Below are 22657 nucleotides of genomic sequence, written 5' to 3'. Positions count from 1 at the left end.
TGCTGAGAGATCAGACCTAGAGAGCGATCACTCAGTCCTAGAGAGACATCAGTCACACACACAGACCTAGAGAGAGATCAGACCTAGAGAGAGATCAGAGCATACCATGCCAGTATTTTCAGTTAGTAAGAGTACATTAACACACATCCACACGCTCACATTAACACAAAAAACACACAACACAGAAACACAACACTTAAATACGCACACCTTGGACCACTAAAGCTTACTGACATAAGACAACGGAAATTACAAACATGGCTTGGAAAGGACCGCTATGCCGCTACTGTACTGGACATTCCAAAAATATCTAGAAAACCACATTAGGCAGAATACTTAGGGGACACACTGAAACACCGCTCGCTACATCTCAGTAGTGGAATTGCTATTTACAGTAATAGATGAACATGTCCCCATGGCTCAAGGACTATTCTCATTTACAGTAGAATAAATATTTTGCTATTGCTACTCTTCCTGTAATGTACATTCTAACCCTAGACATGATGCAGAAAAGCCAGTGTAATGTACATTCTAACCCTAGACATGATGCAGAAAAGCCAGTGTAATGTACATTCTAACCCTAGACATGATGCAGAAAAGCCAGTTTAAAGCACACAGATTAAGTGTAGGTCCCGTATATTATGAAAGTTTGTTCCAAGACTAGTCGTGTTTCAATTGAACTCTTTTTTTTCTTTCTTCTTCTTCTCCTTTATTTCTCCAAATCAACTTGTTTTGAAATAGGGGGGGCAGAGAAAAGTGCTATTTTTTCATAGCTGAGGTCATAAATTGGTGATAGTGAACTTAACGTCAAAGCGTCCTTGGTAGCGATCTTTCTCGCTGTAGTCGATGTTGGCTCCGTATACTTTGCACTCGAGACGCAGCTCCTGGTTGAAGGTGAGGTTGGTGAACTGGATGGCCACCAGGGGCTGCAGGTACTGGGGGTGCAGCAGCTTGCCATAGTAGGGGTAGTATTGGAGGGGGAACCCCATGCCCATGCCATAGTACTTGATCTCACCAATCATGCTAGCGTCCTCCTCCCTCTGTAGAGAGAATGACAGGATGACATCACAGTTAGTAGGCTGCCATAACAGAACAGTGTTGGATCTTTTTCCTAAGGTCAAAATGTCCATCTAAAAAGCACACACAGAGACCAAGTACAGCATTTATCCCCTGACAGCTTGCTTGTGAGATACAGTGAGGGGAAAAAAGTATTTGATCCCCTGCTGATTTTGTACGTTTGCCCACTGACAAAGACATGATCAGTCTATAATTTTAATGGTAGGTTTATTTTGAACAGTGAGAGACAGAATAACAACAAAAGAATCCAGAAAAATGCATGTCAAAAATGTTATAAATTGATTTGCATTTTAATGAGGGAAATAAGTATTTGACCCCTCTGCAAAACATGACTTAGTACTTGGTGGCAAAACCCTTGTTGGCAATCACAGAGGTCAGACGTTTCTTGTAGTTGGCCACCAGGTTTGCACACATCTCAGGAGGGATTTTGTTCCACTCCTCTTTGCAGATCTTCTCCAAGTCATTAAGGTTTTGAGGCTGACGTTTGGCAACTCAAACCTTCAGCTCCCTGCACAGACTTTCTGGAGACTGGCTAGGCCACTCCAGGACCTTAATGTGCTTCTTCTTGAGCCACTCCTTTGTTGCCTTGGCCATGTGTTTTGGGTCATTGTCATGCTGGAATACCCATCCACGACCCATTTTCAATGCCCTGGCTGAGGGAAGGAGGTTCTCACCCAAGATTTGACGGTACATGGCCCCGTCCATCGTCCCTTTGATGCAGTGAAGTTGTCCTGTCCCCTTAGCAGAAAACACCCCCAAAGCATAATGTTTCCACCTCCATGTTTGACGGAGGGGATGGTGTTCTTGTGGTCATAGGCAGCATTCCTCCTCCTCCAAACACGGCGAGTTGAGTTGATGCCAAAGAGCTCAATTTTGGTCTCATCTGACCACAACACTTTCACCCAGTTCTCCTCTGAATCATTCAGATGTTCATTGGCAAACTTCAGATGGGCATGTATATGTGCTTTCTTGAGCAGGGGGACCTTGCGGGCGCTGCAGGATTTCAGTTCTTCACGGCGTAGTGTGTTACCAATTGTTTTCTTGGTGACTATGGTCCCAGCTGCCTTGAGATCATTGACAAGATCCTCCCGTGTAGTTCTGGGCTGATTCCTCACCGTTCTCATGATCATTGCAACTCCACGAGGTGAGATCTTGCATGGAGCCCCAGACCGAGGGAGATTGACAGTTCTTTTGTGTTTCTTCCATTTGCGAATAATCGCACCAACTGTTGTCACCTTCTCACCAAGCTGCTTGGCGATGGTCTTGTAGCCCATTCCAGCCTTGTGTAGGTCTACAATCTTGTCCCTGACATCCCTGGAGAGCTCTTTGGTCTTGGCCATGGTGGAGAGTTTGGAATCTGATTGATTGATTGCTTCTGTGGACAGGTGTCTTTTATACAGGTAACAAACTGAGATTAGGAGCACTCCCTTTAAGAGTGTGCTCCTAATCTCAGCTCGTTACCTGTATAAAAGACACCTGGGAGCCAGAACTCATTCTGATTGAGAGGGGGTCAAATACTTATTTCCCTCATAAAAATGCAAATCAATTTATAACATTTTGGCATGTGTTTTTCTGGATTTTTTTGTTGTTATTCTGTCTCTCACTGTTCAAATAAACTTACCATAAAAATTATAGACTGATCATTTCTTTGTCAGTGGGCAAACGTACAAAATCAGCAGGGGACCAAATACTTTTTTCCCTCACTGTAACTACAGGTTCATGTTATGGTTGCATCAGAAATGGCACCCTATTCCCTACATAGTGCACTACTTTAGACCAGAACCCTATTGACCCTGGTCAAAAGTAGTGCACTATATAGGGAATAGGGTGCAATTTTTGGATGCAGTCTATATGTTGGCGATATGCTTCCCAGTGCCATGTGAGGCGTACCTTGTTCTGACAGTGGATGGGGATTACGTTGGGCTGGACTCTGATCTGGCCGGCTTCAGGGACGGAGGCATTGTTGGTTGGAGGCTGAAACAAAACCCAGACCAATACGCATTATCACCTTAACCTAACCCAGACAGACCAATAAGCATTCTCACCTTAACCTAACCCAGACCAATAAGCATTATCCCCTTAACCTAACCCAGACAGACCAATAAGCATTATCACCTTAACCTAACCCAGACCAATAAGCATTATCCCCTTAACCTAACCCAGACAGACCAATAAGCATTATCACCTTAACCTAACCCAGACAGACCAATACGCATTATCACCTTAACCTAATCCAGACAGACCAATAAGCATTATCACCTTAACCTAATCCAGACAGACCAATATGCATTATCCCCTTAACCTAACCCAGACAGACCAATAAGCATTATCACCTTAACCTAATCCAGACAGACCAATACGCATTATCACCTTAACCTAACCCAGACAGACCAATAAGCATTATCACCTTAACCTAACCCAGACAGACCAATACGCATTATCACCTTAACCTAATCCAGACAGACCAATAAGCATTATCACCTTAACCTAATCCAGACAGACCAATACGCATTATCACCTTGTTGTCATTATCACTTTTTCATCCTGAAACTGTTTCTGTAAAGTGTCCCTCAGTGGTAACATCTATCACCACACAGACAAAACTAGAGGAAGTAGAATCATGGAGAAACTGGTCCTTCACTTTAATATATTCACACTAGCTCTCAGGTCTGGGGGGTCTTGAATAAAGGCTATGTTTCAGGTCTGGAGAGTCTTGAATATAGGCTATGTTTCAGGTCTGGAGAGTCTTGAATATAGGCTATGTTTCAGGTCTGGGGGGGTCTTGAATATAGGCTATGTTTCAGGTCTGGAGAGTCTTGAATATAGGCTATGTTTCAGGTCTGGGGGGTCTTGAATATAGGCTATGTTTCAGGTCTGGAGAGTCTTGAATATAGGCTATGTTTCAGGTCTGGAGAGTCTTGAATATAGGCTATGTTTCAGGTCTGGGGGGGTCTTGAATATAGGCTATGTTTCAGGTCTGGAGAGTCTTGAATATAGGCTATGTTTCAGGTCTGGAGAGTCTTGAATATAGGCTATGTTTCAGGTCTGGAGAGTCTTGAATATAGGCTATGTTTCAGGTTTGGAGGATCTTGAATATAGGCTATGTTTCAGGTTTGGAGGATCTTGAATATAGGCTATGTTTCAGGTTTGGAGGATCTTGAATATAGGCTATGTTTCAGGTTTGGAGGATCTTGAATATAGGCTATGTTTCAGGTCTGGAGAGTCTTGAATATAGGCTATGTTTCAGGTCTGGAGGGGTCTTGAATATAGGCTATGTTTCAGGTTTGGAGGATCTTGAATATAGGCTATGTTTCAGGTTTGGAGGATCTTGAATATAGGCTATGTTTCAGGTCTGGAGGGTCTGTGTTCTGACACATAAGATACCATAAGATCACAGGATGGTTTAGTTTCAGTTCAGTATACATGGCAGCTAAAAGCTGAATTGCGTGTAGCACAGGGAGTTTAACAAACCTAAAATAAAATAAATATTTTGAGTTTAGTTAATCAATGCTATAAACTGGTTTAGCGTGGGGCAGGTGTGCGTACCCTTGGTCTGAAGTTGACGATCCTGTTGAGCTTGGCGATCAGGCAGGGTTTCCCGTCCTTGAAGCCGAAGGTTTCATCCTGACCATCCAGACCAGAGCAGGGTCCCAGCCAGGTCCGGTGGAACCTGCAGGCCTTCCTCACTCCAACGTCGCTCTCCAGCTCGCCACGGTCCAGGTACGTAGCAGGTAATTCTACAAGCACAGAGAGACACCTATTAAATCAGTCACCTGAGCAGACAATATACAGGACACCGGACACAGCATAGCTAAACCCCAACAGGGTACCTTACTCCGCCTGTAGTCTCCCGAGTGGCGCAGTGGTCTAAGGCGCTGCATCGCAGTGCTAGCTGTGCCACTAGAGATCCTGGTTCGAATCCAGGCTCTGTCGTAGCCGGCCGTGACCAGGAGACCCATGGGGCGGCGCACAATTGGTCCAGGGTAGGGAATGGCTGGCAGGGATGTAGCTCAGTTGGTAGAGCATGGCGTTTGCAACGCCAGGGTTGTGGGTTCGATTCCCACGGGGGGCCAGTATGAAAAAATAATGTATGCACTCACTAACTGTAAGTCGCTCTGGATAAGAGTGTCTACGTAAAATGTAGTTTAATGTTGGGCAGTGACGTATGAGGTCAGAGTTGAGCACGGTGGCTGGCAGGCGGAAGCCTAGGAATGTTTAAGCCAGCATGTGTGTTCTGTAAAAGCCTTTCATTCTTTTATATTAAACAGTCAGTAGTCTGCGTCTTCATAAAGTAACCTACACGACAACACCAGTTTCAGTTGGTTTTAAAATAACCCCACGTCGATGTACCAGAAGTTAAACAATAATGTTTAACATTTTAGTCATTTAGCAGACGCTCTTATCCAGAGCGACTTACATGAGCAATTAGGTTTAAGTGCCTTGCTCAAGGGCACAGCAACAGATTTTCCACCTAGTCGGCTCGGGGATTAGAACCTGCGACCTTCCGGTTACTGGCACAACACTGTTAACCACTAAGCTACCTGCCGCCTCAACAATTAACCTTTTACAATATTAAACACCCAACATAAATTCAATCAATCACCCAATTATAAAATCAGACATTATATTGCGTGGCATATTGACATTCCCAAGCCATGCATACCCATTCACTACTATTCCAGACCTGCATCCCAAATGGCACCCTATTCCCTATTTAGTGCCCTAGTCCTAAGTAGTGCACTATAAAGGGAATAGGGTGGTATTTGGGACACAGTGCAGGTACTGATAGTGTCTACTAGTCTATACATTTTAGTCATTTAGCAGACGCTCTTATCCAGAGCGACTTACAGTTAGTGAATACATAATTTTTTTTATACTGGCCCCCCGTGGGAAGTGAACCCACAACCCTGGCGTTGCAAATGCCATATCAACTGAGCTACATCCCTGCCGGCCATTCCCTCCCCTACCCTGGACAAATTGAGCGCCACCCATGAGTCTCCCGGTCGCGGCCGGCTGCGACAGAGCCTGGATTCGAACCAGGATCTCTAGTGGCACAGTTTGCACTGCGATGCAGTGCCTTAGACCACTGCGCCACTCAGTCTATATAAGTGTATACTAGTTTCTACTAGTCTGTACTAGTCTATACTAGTGTCTACTAGTTTCTACTAGTCTGTACTAGTCTATACTAGTGTCTACTAGTTTCTACTAGTCTGTACTAGTCTGTACTAGTCTATACTAGTGTCTACTAGTCTGTACTAGTCTATACTAGTGTCTACTAGTCTGTACTAGTCTGTACTAGTGTCTACTAGTTTCTACTAGTCTATACTAGTGTATACTAGTTTCTACTAGTCTGTACTAGTCTGTACTAGTGTCTACTAGTTTCTACTAGTCTGTACTAGTCTGTACTAGTGTCTACTAGTTTCTACTAGTCTGTACTAGTCTGTACTAGTTTCTACTAGTCTGTACTAGTCTGTACTAGTGTCTACTAGTTTCTACTAGTCTATACTAGTGTATACTAGTTTCTACTAGTCTGTACTAGTCTATACTAGTGTCTACTAGTTTCTACTAGTCTGTACTAGTCTATACTAGTGTCTACTAGTTTCTACTAGTCTGTACTAGTCTGTACTCGTGTCTACTAGTTTCTACTAGTCTGTACTAGTCTGTACTCGTGTCTACTAGTTTCTACTAGTCTGTACTAGTCTGTACTAGTGTCTACTAGTTTCTACTAGTCTGTACTAGTTTCTACTAGTCTGTACTTGCCTCCACAGTTTTCATACTTCATCTGGTCACTCTGCTTCTCCTCATTGTACATCTCCAGGAACTCCTTGATGCTCTTGGTGTACTTCAGATACGTCTCCACATCGTTGATATCGTAAGAGATCTCAAACTTTTCAGAGCGTGGGGTGTGTGACAGACCTGTAGGAAGACAGCACACTGGGTTAGTATGGATGATAGAGACGGTATTAAATAGGGTCATAGAGGAAGTACTGCCGGGTCGAGAGGGTATTAAATAGGGTCATAGAGGAAGTACTGCCGGGTCGAGAGGGTATTAAATAGGGTCATAGAGGAAGTACTGCCGGGTCGAGAGGGTATTAAATAGGGTCATAGAGGAAGTACTGCCGGGTCGAGAGGGTTTTAAATAGGGTCATAGAGGAAGTACTGCCGGGTCGAGAGGGTATTAAATAGGGTTATAGAGGAAGTACTGCCGGGTCGAGAGGGTATTAAATAGGGTCATAGAGGAAGTACTGCCGGGTCGAGAGGGTATTAAATAGGGTCATAGAGGAAGTACTGCCGGGTCGAGAGGGTTTTAAATAGGGTTATAGAGGAAGTACTGCCGGGTCGAGAGGGTTTTAAATAGGGTCATAGAGGAAGTACTGCCAGGTCGAGAGGGTTTTAAATAGGGTCATAGAGGAAGTACTGCCGGGTCGAGAGGGTTTTAAATAGGGTCATAGAGGAAGTACTGCCGGGTCGAGAGGGTATTAAATAGGGTCATAGAGGAAGTACTGCCGGGTTGAGAGGGTTTTAAATAGGGTCATAGAGGAAGTACTGCCGGGTCGAGAGGGTATTAAATAGGGTCATAGAGGAAGTACTGCCGGGTCGAGAGGGTTTTAAATAGGGTCATAGAGGAAGTACTGCCAGGTGGAGACGGTATTAAATAGAGTCATTGAGGAAGTACTGCCAGGTTGAGAGGGTTTTAAATAGGGTTATAGAGGAAGTACTGCCGGGTCGAGAGGGTATTAAATAGGGTCATAGAGGAAGTACTGCCAGGTTGAGAGGGTTTTAAATAGGGTTATAGAGGAAGTACTGCCAGGTCGAGAGGGTTTTAAATAGGAAGTACTGCCAGGTTGAGAGGGTTTTAATTAGGGTTATACAGGAAGTACTGCCAGGTTGAGAGGGTTTTAAATAGGGTTATAGAGGAATTACTGCCAGGTCGAGAGGGTTTTAAATAGGAAGTACTGCCAGGTTGAGAGGGTTTTAAATAGGGTTGTAGAGGAAGTACTGCCAGGTCGAGAGGGTTTTAAATAGGAAGTACTGCCAGGTTGAGAGGGTTTTAAATAGGGTTATAGAGGAAGTACTGCCAGGTGGAGACGGTATTAAATAGGGTCATAGAGGAAGTACTGCCAGGTTGAGACGGTATTAAATAGGGTCATACACTCCACTATGTATTTATTTTGACAGTGAAGCTAAAACCTTTAATTTGGCTCTTACGCCAGCATTTTGGATTTGAGATCACATTTTTTAAAATCGGAAACGACAGTACAAAATGTCACCTTTTATTTTAGGGTATTTTCATACATATCTGTTTTACCGTTTAGAAATAAAAGCACTTTATGTCACCGTTTTTTTTTTTTTCTATAGCGAATGTGCCCTCTCTGGTATAGGCACATGCGCTGTAGCCAACCGCTGGCAGATACAGTGTGGGGTTAGGGTTAGCCTACTGCGCTGTAGCCAACCGCTGGCAGATACGGTGTGGGGTTAGGGTTAGCCTACTGCGCTGTAGCCAACCGCTGGCAGATACGGTGTGGGGTTAGGGTTAGCCTACTGCGCTGTAGCCAACCGCTGGCAGATACGGTGTGGGGTTAGGGTTAGCCTACTGCGCTGTAGCCAACCGCTGGCAGATACGGTGCGGGGTTAGGGTTAGCCTACTGCGCTGTAGCCAACCGCTGGCAGATACGGTGCGGGGTTAGGGTCAGCCTACTGCGCTGTAGCCAACCGCTGGCAGATACGGTGTGGGGTTAGGGTTAGCCTACTGCGCTGTAGCCAACCGCTGGCAGATACGGTGTGGGGTTAGGGTTAGCCTACTGCGCTGTAGCCAACCGCTGGCAGATACGGTGTGGGGTTAGGGTCAGCCTACTGCGCTGTAGCCAACCGCTGGCAGATACGGTGTGGGGTTAGGGTTAGCCTACTGCGCTGTAGCCAACCGCTGGCAGATACGGTGTGGGGTTAGGGTCAGCCTACTGCGCTGTAGCCAACCGCTGGCAGATACGGTGCGGGTACAGCCTACATGATGAGATTATTATGGACAAAAGAGAGAGATTATTTTTATTTGTCAAACGGCAGCCAAGCATCGAACATCATGTCACCAGAATAAGACCCTCGATATTTATTGAAAATGAGCATCAAGCTCATCACCGTGCACTTTCGCCACCCTGTGAAGTTCTTCATAACTTATTTAATATGTAGCCTAATAAACTGATGCTTTCCTGAGTCCTAGTGGGAGGGGCCACATGTCATCGCGTGACTCCAAGTATATTTCGGATATGATGGTTATTACATAGAAATTTGCGCATAAAAGCGTTTCCACCGGCATTTCAAGCAAAATAAATTTTACCGACACAGAGATATCCCACCTTGTCTGGCATATTTGTTTTGTCGACATTTGGAAGATAGAAAAAACATTTTGACATTTTATATCCGACATGTACTTTACTCGCATACAAAGATTGGATGGAAACCTGGTTACAGACATCATGCCACCAAAACATGCTCTCACCAATACCAATAACAGGGGAGGGGGGGGGGGGGGGTATGATATTTATGCCTCTGTAACATTCTCACTCATCATTATTCACGATTCATTCATGATTATCCGTAACCATGGTAGCATCCACATGAATGTAGAAGTGTTCAGAAACATATTCTATTCTTATTTACAGTTTTAAAAAAATGACTCCAAAATGACACTAAACATTATTTTAACATGAATTTCTATTGGCCACAAAATGATCTGAAACACAACCAAAACAAACTGCACAAGCATTCAACAACTTTGTAATCAAATCAGATCAAATTGTTATTTGTGAAATGCGCAGAATACAACTGGTTAGACTTCACTGTGAAATGCTTGCTTACGAGCCCTTCCCAACGACGCAGAGTAAAAATAGTAACAAAACAGGAATAAATTAAAATACACAAGAATGGAGCTATATACAGGGAGTACCAGTACCAGATCAATGTGGAGCTATATACAGGGAGTACCAGTACCAGATCAATGTGGAGCTATATACAGGGAGTACCAGTACCAGATCAATGTGGACCTATATACAGGGAGTACCAGTACCAGATCAATGTGGAGCTATATACAGGGAGTACCAATACGAGATCAATGTGGAGCTATATACAGGGAGTATCAGTACCAGATCAATGTGGAGCTATATACAGGAAGTACCAGTACCAGATCAATGTGGAGCTATATACAGGAAGTACCAGATCAATGTGGAGTTATATACAGGGAGTACCAGTACCAGATCAATGTGGAGCTATATACAGGGAGTACCAGTACCAGATCAATGTGGAGATATATACAGGGAGTACCAGTACCAGATCAATGTGGAGCTATATACAGGGAGTACCAGTACCAGATCAATGTGGAGCTATATACAGGGAATACCAGTACCAGATCAATGTGCAGAGTTATGAGGTATTTGAGGTAGATATGTACACAATGAATGCTTCTCTTGTGCTTGATAAAGCCATTGCCTGCCAGGAATATAGGACCAATATTTAACTTTGGACTATATGTTATACACTATAAGTGGTAAGGGGATACCTAGTCAGTTACCCAACCCCTCCGAATCAGAGAGGTGCGGGGGGCTGCTTTAATCCACGTCATCGGCGTCCGGTGAGCAGTTGTTGTTAACTACCTTGCTCAAGGGCAGAACAGCAGATTTTTCTACCTTGCCAGCTCTGGGATTCAAACCTGCGACCTTTCGGTTATTGGTGCAATGGCCTTAACCTGGGGGGACCAGATACATAAAGTGCTTTCATTTCTAAATGATGAAACAGATTCATATGAAAATAAAAGGTGGCATCCTGCAGTGTCGCTTCATATAAAACATTTGATCTCAAATCCAAAATGCTGGAGTATAGAGCCAAATTAAACGTTTTAGCTTCACAGTCCAACTAAATGAATGGGGGGGGGGGGTATATGTGGAGGAATCAAAGATAATCTGGAAAACGAAAGTGGGTTCCTTTTATTTTTTTCAACATATATATATATATATATATATATATATAAAATATATCTACCAACACCCAAAAAATATCTGTATATATACCAACATAGGCATATATAATCCTGAATTAAGTGACTTTCTTTGACACTAAATAAAAAAAGATGTTTTGCTATAAATGATGGTTACCCATTAATGCATTTTTGTTAGGGTTAGGGTTCATAAAATGATACAAAAACCTCCGCCCCCCTGGGTGTCTACTAGCGCTCTTCAGCTGGGTTCTGGGTAAACCGTGGCAGTAATTTTCCACAGACATACAGCCCTGGTGAACACACAGGGTCCCAGCTAGGTGTGGCAAGTTTCAAGTTTTAAAGTCACGTGCGCAAATACAGTGAAATGCCTTTCTTGCAAACTCCAAACCCAACAATGCAGTAATCAATGTAAATGTAGCACTAAAAATAACTTACGGTAGAACAAAAACACAGCCAGAGAGAGAGAGAGAGAGAGAGAGAGAGAGACAGACAGACAGACAGAGAGAGAGAGAGAGAGAGAGAGAGCGAGACAGAGAGAGAGAGACAGAGAGAGAGAGAGAGACAGAGAGAGAGAGGGGAGGAGGAGACGAGAGAGGAAACGTCACTGTGTTTCTTTAACCACGCTCTTTCTTCAACATCCAAATATGAATCCTCATCCAGTGTCTATTGCATAAGACCTCAATGAAAACCAACCGTTCACGTCTTAAAGCTTAATGCTACTCAAAATATTTTTCCTAGCACATGTTATGGGGAGTCAAATGTTCAATATAGCTGTTTTACTTCCAGCCCCGGCTCGTGAAAGTCTCCCTGCCCCTCCCCCCACCCGTCAGCCTCACGTGCTCTTCAGTCACAATGGAAACTTTTAGCCTCAGAATGAGAGGTGGGACTTTCTCCTTCCTTTATCTGGCCACCAATGGAAACTCACTTCAGCTCATGACACTCCACAACTAAATGGCCAACAGGGCAAACAGGCCCATGTGATGGTGCCAGTCTTTAAAATGGCTGCTAAAAATACCACCTGGGCAACAGTGTGTGCTGTGCAAATGGGCCTTGGCGCAGGAGGCAGGGCTGAGAGAGAGCGAGAGAAAGCGAGAGAGAGATATTAAAAATGTACTCCCAGTCATATTAAGGAAGCAACAGCAGCTGTAACTTATAATACAACAGGCTGCACTGTTGCGTCTCTTTAAACGTGCCTTCAAAAGATTACAGAAAGGATTTCTCCAAACACGCTTACAGGGTTGATTCTCTGACTCCACCTTATGAAATAAAATAAAAACACCACTGCCATTTCCAGGCTCATATGAGCCGCCCTGCACACGATGTTAAAATTAATTCCCAAAGATGTATTCATGAACAGACAGGCAGTTGAGTCCCAGTAAAAATAGTGAAGTGCTGTGTTTCCCAGAGCTGAAGCCTGCGGAGGGAAGCTGACAGACAGGCAGGCAGGGAGGAGGAAGAGGGGAGGAGGAAGAGCGAAGGACAAAATGTCTGAAGCTGTCAGAGGTCAGAGGGACCTTCAGTGGGGAGGAGGCGGCGTTCAGGAGCAGGTTTTGACAGAAACCTTGGAAATAAACAGTCAACCACATAAAGCGGCCCAGTAGCCACAATGCTTCACCGACCGAGCCAAAATAACAACATGATAGAAGCCCTTAACTGAAGCCCAAAGCATTATGGTTGATCCTGATAAAAGCCTATTCAAATATGCTCTTAATGATATGAGGTTATCTAGGCCTTCAAGATGATTATTATTAACTTTAGCTACTTGCTAGGCATATATGTTTCAATCATTGTTCTAGTTCCATTTATGTACACTAGTAGAAATGTTCTCTGTAAAACCCATTTACTACACAGTTATAATCCTTTAATTACAATTGGTTTAAATCTGTTCCACTGAGCTAACTCAATACAGCAAACAGTGTTATGACTGAAGATTGAAAGACTTCCTCCAGCGATTATTTTTTACATGTACTGTTGAAAAGTGATATCCCAAGTATAATAAATACATGAAAGTACACATACTAAAGGGTAAATTGTGTTTTTAGACAACTGCAAACTTCAAGGAGTTGGTCCGATGGGAATCCGTGATGTCATCGGCCTCCCCCCTGATTGAGGAACAATAGAGAATAAAAGAGGACATCTGGAGACTGGAGACCCACTTTTATTTAATTCCTCAATCACTGGAGGAGGAGGAATCACTGCCACCTCATACCTTGACACTTTAGTAGCTTCTGATGGGAATCCCACTTAACAAAATGACAAAAGGATATTGCCTAAAGCAGTATAAAGCAGCCTAAAGCAGTATAAAGCAGCGTAACGCAGTATAGAGCAGTATTAAGCAACTTAAAGCAGTATAAAGCAGTATAATGTAACATAAAGCAGCATAAAGCAGTATAAAGCAGTATAGAGCAACATAAAGCATTATAACGCAGTATAACGTAACGTAAAGCAGCGTAAAGCAGCTTAAAGCAGTATAAGGGGAGTGGAGCAGTCTTTACCTGGTGGGGCGACTCTGTCCTGGTAGGTGGGTTTGTAGTTACTAAGGGTTAGCAGCAGGGCCTGGATGGTCCCAATGAAAATCCCGGCCAAGCATCCATAGAAGATCAGGTAGAACAACAAGATTTTAACTGGGGAGAGAAAGAGAGAAGGGTTTCATTACAAATGGACATATGCTTTATATTAGTAGTAGATGGTGTACTGATATGCATATAGTTTATTAGCAGATCTCTATGACTGGGTGAAGTGGACCTTGAGGTGACTGACAATAATACTCCAGCGTTCCCCATCATCATCATATAGATTCATCCTACCAGGGCTAGCTAGCTATAATTCAAATAACCAACAAAATACAGAAAAGGAAGTTTGATGTTATGTCCTTTAACCATAGATTTATTATGGGGTTAGAGGGATCTCTATTAAATCTAATTCAGTGTGTCCTCCTTTGCCTCCCAGCTCAGTAACTAATGGACATGTCTAACAAAATCACTTTCCAAATGGCTAAAAAACAAACCAAACGTCTGCTTATCTAAACTAAATTTATGCTGTCATTACAAATGCTTATGATCCAATACGAGAAATAATTCAATTATTTATTTATTTAATTGCAAAAAAAAACAGTCTAAATCCCTGTAAGATGCATAAAGAGCGTTAATCTTCCTGGAACTAAACCTCTCTACGGTTTTACTTTCTCTGAACTGACTGTCACCTTTAGTGCACCCTCCACCGTGTATTTAATCCTTCCTCTGCTGTTAATGCCAGGGCAGAAACAGAACCTGTTGAAGCACATTCATTAGACTACCCTACCCTACTAGAATACCCTACCCTACCCTACTAGAATACACTACCCTACCCTACTAGAATACACTACCCTACTATATAATAATATGCCATTTAGCAGACGCTTTTATCCAAAGCAACTTACAGTCATGTGTGCATATATTTTTACGTATGGGTGGTCCCGGGGATCGAACCCACTACCCTTGCGTTACAAGCGCCATGCTCTACCAATTGAGCTACAGAGGACCACAAGATGTGAGTTCCCATACCAGGAGTTGAACCCGGGCCACCTGGGTGAAAACCAGGTATCCTAACCACTAGACCATATGGGAAGCTAGTGTAACATACTACCCTACCAGAACACACTACACAACACTACTAGACCATTTACATTCTATTTACATGTTAGTCATTTAGCAGACACTCTTACCCAGAGTGACTTACATGAGCAATTAGGGTTAACTTCCTTGCTCAAGGGCACATTGACAGATTTTTCACCTAGTCAGCTCAGAGATTCGAACCAGAAACCTTTCGGTTACTGCCCAAACCATCTTAACCGCTAGGCGACGTGCCGCACCAGACTTGACTACCCTACTAAAGCACACTTCCCCACACATATACTACTAAAGCATACTTCACTACTCGTCTTTTCTTCTACACTTCTCTAACTCTAAACTCTACACTTCTCTACTCTAACTCTCCCTCTACAATTCTCTCCTCTAACTCTACACTTCTCCTCTAAATTTACATTTTAGTCATTTAGCAGACGCTCTTATCCAGAGCGACTTACAGTTAGTGAATACATATTTTTTTTATACTGGCCCCCCGTGGGAAACAAACCCACAACCCTGCCGTTGCAAACGCCATGCTCTATCAACTGAGCTACATCCCTGCCGGCCATTCCCTCCCCTACCCTGGACGACGCTGGGCCAATTGTGCGCCGCCCATGAGTCTCCCGGTCGCGGCCGGCTGCGACAGAGCCTGGATTTGAACCAGGATCTCTAGTGGCACAGTTAGCACTGCGATGCAGTGCCTTAGACCACTGCGCCACTCAGGAGTTAACTCTAACTCTACACTTCTCTGCTCTAACTCTACACTTCTCTACTCTAACTATACATACGGGCAACAACACTTCCAGTCTAGCAGGATGGATCAGTCTGGGTCATTGTCGACGGTCACCAGTCCCTTTCCTCTGTCAGCCTCATTTAGCCCACAAACATCCCCAAACTCACACCTCACCTCACCTCCCCTCCCCCACCACCACCACCACCACCACAGCCTGCAGGCAGAGACAGGCGTGGCTAAACAAGCAGGCAGGCAGAGACAGGTGTGGGCCATGTGGCTAGGCAGACAGACAAGCAGAGAAAGGTGTGGCCAGAGAAGTTACTTTCTCTCCCTGCTTGTGAAGGTGACCCCCTGGCCTATAGTAAATCAACCCTTCTGCCATTAACCTTGGGTCAAAACAACCGGTGTTGGGTAGTAGTGAACTACATATAGTTCAACTAGTAATTAAACTACATTTTGCAGTCGTTTGGTGTTAGTTGAACTAAATTCAAAATCTAGGTCATGTTTTCAGTAGTTAATAACTGTTTTGCCATATAGAGGTGTAGATAACTACTGAAACTACTTGTGCTAAAATAAAATAAAATATGGGAGAAATCAAATCAAATGTTATTCGTCACATGCGCTGAATACAACAGGTGTAGACCTTACCGTGAAATGCAAATTACAAGCCCTTAACCAACAATGCAGTTTTAAGAAAAATAAGTGTTAAGTAGACAATAGATAAGTAAAAAATAAAAAATAAAAAATAATTAAAGAGCAGCAGTAAAATAACAGTAGCGAGGCTATACACAGGGGGTACCGGTACAGAGTTGTAATAATCGCCAAACGGTAGCCTATGTGAACTCGAGGAATTGAATTAGCTAAGCAACACATTGTTAGCAGTAGCTGCCTGCTAAAAGAAAAACGGTTTCTACCGGGCCGTAGAGACGGAGGATGTGAGTCGTGAGCTTCCTCTTCCTATGTAGAGATAAAACCAAATGTTGATAACTACCAACCGCAACAGGTCTCCGGCTCCAATGCCGAGCGAAAAGCTAACGGTGTAACCTCGATGCCACTGCGTTACGACGTTACAAGCTCCCGGGAGAGAAGATAAATCGCTTATTGGTAAATCAATGCTCATAGTTGGCTACATTTACATTAGATTCTCTCGGTTCAAAACAATGAGAGCAGTTTCAGGCTAAAAGGACTGATCACCTTGACTAACCTTGAACTGGGATGCCTATGAAACATTTAGTATTGGGATTAAACAGCTCATTACCGAGATTATGGATGTTCCTCTGTCATTTGGCACATTATTTTGTTCAGAGAAAGAAAGCAATTCATATTTATCAACTTTATAAATTTGATCCAATCTAGGCTAACTATGTGACACCAGAAACAAGTATGCCATTTTGGCAAGACAAGCCCATGTTAGTTGCAATCCAACACTCCGGAATCCCACCATAGAATGTCAATTAGCTAGCTATGTCCTTCAAAATGACCTCTTTGGCAAATGACACAGAGAGAGCCTCTTGCTTTCACTAATGTATACATGATCGATCCGGTTTAGTCTAATAACGAATAGGGACATAATTAACGTTCACTGGCCCGAAAAGTTTGAAAATATGAAAACGCCCTTTAGACGGTCCGGATTTTCGTTAGGTTTATTGTAATATTATCCCATCGATAGGTTAGTAAGGTTATTTTACAGATGAGTTGTTTATAGTCTATTTCACAGTTTAATGAATTGAATGTGTTTTTCGTGTGCTTTTCCGTTGAAAGTGAAAGTCACGACACCATGCTACAAGTCAAATCTAACTGGTGCTGTATTTTGCCGATCAGGAAATGGGGAACGAGTCTGGAGCCCTCCGTGCCTTGACAATATTCAGAGGGATACACGGACTTCTGGAAACAACAGGCTCTTACCATTCTTATCCTCTAGTTAATATCCCCCCAAAAGTAGCTTATTACGGATTTATGTACTTACACCAACTGCCACCCGTGCGTCCTAGAAATTCCTTCCTCTCCGAATTCCACAGAAAGCTCTTCCATCCTCCGTCTCCATCTTTATTTGCCGACATATTTTTTGCTTTTTAATTTCCCTTTTCAATTAATGTGCTCTAATGGGCTTAGGTACCAGATTCCCAAACTGTCCCCTGTACAGAAGAGTAAAGGACAGCGTCGTACCCGGCTCTCCCTATTGTACCCCACACAATTGATCTCTCACGGTAACCGACTCCGCCCGCAAACTCTTGTAATAAGTTACCTACAAAGAGAAGGCGGGGAGGGCTAACTCTGGCAAATCACAAACAGTCATCCTTTTGCGTAAGAATCGTATGCAGGGGGGGCGACTGCTATGCCCACTGCCCCATGAAAAGACGGTAGGCAGGCGGTTCAAAACGAAATCGTGAGAACACAAATGGTAGAATTCTAAAACTACAATAACATTCTGATTCTATGTCGATGTCAAAAGCACCGCAGCATTCTATGATCATTCTTGGAGTTCTATTTTGGCATCACGTGTTAAAAGTGCTTTTATTTCAGGAGTTAACTTTGTACTTTGGTACTTTTTTCTTGGGTTAATTCTCAACAAAGCTGTTCATAAAGATATGGCAGCCCCTACCCTTATTATTGAACAGGTCACGACATATGAGAGAAAGATTCAAAACGGTAAGGTCTTATATAATAACGTAATAACTTATTTATTTAGCTAAATTAAGTAACTGTGGCAATAGCTTTGTGGAAATACTCTGGGCTCTATGCAGTGTCTCCTGGTCAGGAAATTCTCTGGGCACCATGGAGTGTCTCCTGGTCAGAGCACTGGTCAGGAATGGCTTTAGAAATCCTGGGAAATGGGCTGACATAGTGCTTTCAGAAAGTATTCATACCCCTCGACTTATTCAAAATGTTGTTGTGTTACAGCCTTAATTCAAAATGGATTAAATATTTTTTTTTTTTTTAAATCACCCATCTATCTACACACAATACTCCAAAATAACAAAGTGAAAACATGTGTTTAGAAATGTTAGCAAATGTATTGAAAATGAAATACAGTATTCACACCCCTCAGTCAATACATGTTAGAATCACCTTTGGCAGCGATTATAGCTGTGACTCTTTCTAGGTACAACTGGATTGTACAATATTTGCACATTATTCTTTAAACAATTCTTCAAGCTCTGTTAAGTTGGTTGTTCATTGCTATTCAGCCATTTTCAAGTCTTGCCAAATATTTTCAAGCTGATTTAAGTCAAAACTGTAACTACTCCCCTCACAAACAGTCAATGTCGCCTTGGTAACCAACTCCAGTGTATATTTGGCCTTGTGTTTTAGATTATTGTCCTGCTGAAAGGTGAATTTGTCTTCCAGTGTGTGCGTGGTGATCTTAGGTTTGGCCATGGAAACCCATTTCATTAAGCTCCAGAGGCAGTTTGGAACTCGGTAGGGAGTGTTGCAACCGAGGACAGATGATTTCTACGCGCTACGTGCTTCAGCAGTCGGCGGTCCCGTTCTGTGAGCATGTGTGGCCTACCACTTCGCGGCTGAGCCGTTGTTGCTCCTAGACGTTTCCACTTCACAATAACAGCACTTACAGTTACAGCTACTTACAGCCGCTCTAGCAGGGGCAGAAATTTGACGAACGGACTTGTTGACATCCTATGACGGGTGCCACGTTGAAAGTCACTGAGCTCTTCAGTAAGGCCATTCAATCAATCAAATGTATTTATATATAAAGCCCCTTTTTACATCAGCAGATGTCACAAAGTGCTATACATTCTACTACCAATGTTTGTCTATGGAGATTCCATGGCTGTGTGCTCGATTTTATCCACCTGTCAGCAGCGGGTGTGGCTGAAATAGCCGAATCCAGTAATTTGAAGGGGTGTCCACATACTTTTGTATATACAGTGGGGGGAAAAAGTATTTAGTCAGCCACCAATTGTGCAAGTTCTCCCACTTAAAAAGATGAGAGAGGCCTGTAATTTTCATCATAGGTACACGTCAACTATGACAGACAAAATGAGAAATCCAGAAAATCACATTGTAGGATTTTTTATGAATTTATTTGCAAATTATGATGGAAAATAAGTATTTGGTCAATAACAAAAGTTTCTCAATACTTTGTTGTATACCCTTTGTTGGCAATGACACAAGTCAAACGTTTTCTGTAAGTCTTCACAAGGTTTTCACACATTGTTGCTGGTATTTTGGCCCATTCCTCCATGCAGATCTCCTCTAGAGCAGTGATGTTTTGGGGCTGTCGCTGGGCAACACAGACTTTCAACTCCCTCCAAAGATTTTCTATGGGGTTGAGATCTGGAGACTGGCTAGGCCACTCCAGGACCTTGAAATGCTTCTTACGAAGCCACTCCTTCGTTGCCCGGGCGGTGTGTTTGGGATCATTGTCATGCTGAAAGACCCAGCCACGTTTCATCTTCAATGCCCTTGCTGATGGAAGGAGGTTTTCACTCAAAATCTCACGATACATGGCCCCATTCATTCTTTCCTTTACACGGATCAGTCGTCCTGGTCCCTTTGCAGAAAAACAGCCCCAAAGCATGATGTTTCCACCCCCATGCTTCACAGTAGGTATGGTGTTCTTTGGATGCAACTCAGCATTCTTTGTCCTCCAAACACGACGAGTTGAGTTTTTACCAAAAAGTTATATTTTTGTTTCATCTGACCATATGACATTCTCCCAATCCTCTTCTGGATCATCCAAATGCACTCTAGCAAACTTCAGACGGGCCTGGACATGTACTGGCTTAAGCAGGGGGACACGTCTGGCACTGCAGGATTTGAGTCCCTGGCGGCATAGTGTGTTACTGATGGTAGGCTTTGTTACTTTGGTCCCAGCTCTCTGAAGGTCATTCACTAGGTCCCCCCGTGTGGTTCTGGGATTTTTGCTCACCGTTCTTGTGATCATTTTGACCCCACGGGGTGAGATCTTGCGTGGAGCCCCAGATCGAGGGAGATTATCAGTGGTCTTGTATGTCTTCCATTTCCTAATAATTGCTCCCACAGTTGATTTCTTCAAACCAAGCTGCTTACCTATTGCAGATTCAGTCTTCCCAGCCTGGTGCAGGTCTACAATTTTGTTTCTGGTGTCCTTTGGTCTTGGCCATAGTGGAGTTTGGAGTGTGACTGTTTGAGGTTGTAGACAGGTGTCTTTTATTTTTACATTTTTAGTCATTTAGCAGATGCTCTTATCCAGAGCGACTTACAGTTAGTGAATACATTTTTTTTTTTTTATACTGGCCCCCTGTGGGAATCGAACCTACAACCCTGGCGTTGCAAACGCCATGCTCTATCAACTGAGCTACATCCCTGCCGGCCATTCCCTCCCCTACCCTGGACGACGCTGCGACAGAGCCTGGATTCGAACCAGGATCTCTAGTGGCACAGTTAGCACTGTGATGCAGTGCCTTAGACCACTGCGCCACTCAGGAGACATACTGATAACAAGTTTATGATTTTATACTGATAACAAGTTCAAACAGGTGCCATTAATACAGGTAACGAGTGGAGGACAGAGGAGCCTCTTAAAGAAGAAGTTACAGGTCTGTGAGAGCCAGAAATCTTGCTTGTTTGTAGGTGACCAAATACTTATTTTCCACCATAATTTGCAAATAAATTCATTAAAAATCCTACAATGTGATTTTCTGGATTTTCTTTCCTCAATTTGTCTGTCATAGTTGACGTGTACCTATGATGAAAATTACAGGCCTCTCTCATCTTTTTAAGTGGGAGAACTTGCACAATTGGTGGCTGACTAAATACTTTCCCCCCCTGTATAGGGTAGGACAGACACTTCCTTTTGATATTTTTTTTTGGGACTATCTGTTTTTCCATGTATGAATCTGTTATTCAATGTGCTTCTATGGGTTAATTTCAATGGCCAAATTCAATGTTTCATCAAATAATTTTAAATATAAACTGCTCAAAAAAATAAAGGGAACACTAAAATAACACATCCTAGATCTGAATGAATGAAATAATCTTATTAAATACTTTTTTCTTTACATAGTTGAATGTGCTGACAACAAAATCACACAAAAATGATCAATGGAAATCAAATGTATCAACCCATGGAGGTCTGGATTTGGAGTCACCCTCAAAATTAAAGTGGAAAACCACACTACAGGCTGATCCAACTTTGATGTAATGTCCTTAAAACAAGTCAAAATGAGGCTCAGTAGTGTGTGTGGCCTCCACGTCCCTACAACGCCTGGGCATGCTCCTGATGATACATTAGAACCACATCCTATAGTAGGTTATTCAGTACATTAGAACCACATCCTATAGTAGGTTATCCAGTACATTAGAACCACATCCTATAGTAGGTTATCCAGTACATTAGAACCACATCCTATAGTAGGTTATCCAGTACATTAGAACCACATCCTATAGTAGGTTATTCAGTACATTAGAACCACATCCTATAGTAGGTTATCCAGTACATTAGAACCACATCCTATAGTAGGTTATCCAGTACATTAGAACCACATCCTATAGTAGGTTATCCAGTACATTAGAACCACATCCTATAGTAGGTTATCCAGTACATTAGAACCACATCCTATAGTAGGTTATCTAGTACATTAGAACCACATCCTACAGTAGGTTATCCAGTACATTAGAACCCCATCCTATAGTAGGTTATCCAGTACATTAGAGCCACATCCTATAGTAGGTTATCCAGTACATTAGAACCACATCCTATAGTAGGTTATCCAGTACATTAGAACCACATCCTATAGTAGGTTATCCAGTACATTAGAACCACATCCTATAGTAGGTTATCCAGTACATTAGAACCACATCCTATAGTAGGTTATCCAGTACATTAGAACCACATCCTATAGTAGGTTATCCAGTACATTAGAACCACATCCTATAGTAGGTTATCTAGTACATTAGAACCACATCCTATAGTAGGTTATCCAGTACATTAGAACCACATCCTATAGTAGGTTATCCAGTACATTAGAACCACATCCTATAGTAGGTTATCCAGTACATTAGAACCACATCCTATAGTAGGTTATCCAGTACATTAGAACCACATCCTATAGTAGGTTATCCAGTACATTAGAACCACATCCTATAGTAGGTTATCCAGTACATTAGAACCACATCCTATAGTAGGTTATCCAGTACATTAGAACCACATCCTATAGTAGGTTATCCAGTACATTAGAACCACATCCTATAGTAGGTTATCCAGTACATTAGAACCACATCCTATAGGCCTATAGCTTATTCACAGCTTCATGT

The 22657-nt window shown here is 42.8% G+C and overlaps 1 protein-coding gene across 1 annotated transcript; it reads right to left on the bottom strand.

Moving 5' to 3' along the window:
• Positions 1-4: 4 nt before the first annotated feature.
• LOC311126041 (sodium/potassium-transporting ATPase subunit beta-233-like) lies at positions 5-17649 on the bottom strand. Its single transcript, XM_084200069.1, has 6 exons — positions 17367-17649; positions 13558-13686; positions 6838-6993; positions 4624-4814; positions 2968-3051; positions 5-1040 (listed from the first exon to the last, which is right to left on the bottom strand). The coding sequence occupies exons 1-6, from the start codon at positions 17458-17460 to the stop codon at positions 780-782; spliced, it is 915 nt and encodes a 304-aa protein (XP_084056195.1). The 5' UTR covers positions 17461-17649; the 3' UTR covers positions 5-779.
• Positions 17650-22657: the final 5008 nt, after the last annotated feature.

This window comes from Coregonus lavaretus, assembly GCF_964263955.1.
Source record: "Coregonus lavaretus genome assembly, contig: HAP1_SCAFFOLD_4158, whole genome shotgun sequence".
Lineage (NCBI taxonomy): Eukaryota > Metazoa > Chordata > Actinopteri > Salmoniformes > Salmonidae > Coregonus > Coregonus lavaretus.
This window is presented reverse-complemented; position numbering and strand designations above follow the sequence as displayed.

Bases quoted from the DNA above. Each gene is read 5' to 3' on its own strand.
- LOC311126041 (XM_084200069.1), bottom strand. From the start codon at position 17,460: ATGTCGGCAAATAAAGATGGAGACGGAGGATGGAAGAGCTTTCTGTGG. The intron at 3,052-4,623 runs GTACGCACACCT...GTTTTGTTTCAG, and splicing joins TCGTCAACTTCAGACCAAGG to CCTCCAACCAACAATGCCTC. The intron at 1,041-2,967 runs GTACGCCTCACA...TTCTCTCTACAG, and splicing joins CCATCCACTGTCAGAACAAG to AGGGAGGAGGACGCTAGCAT.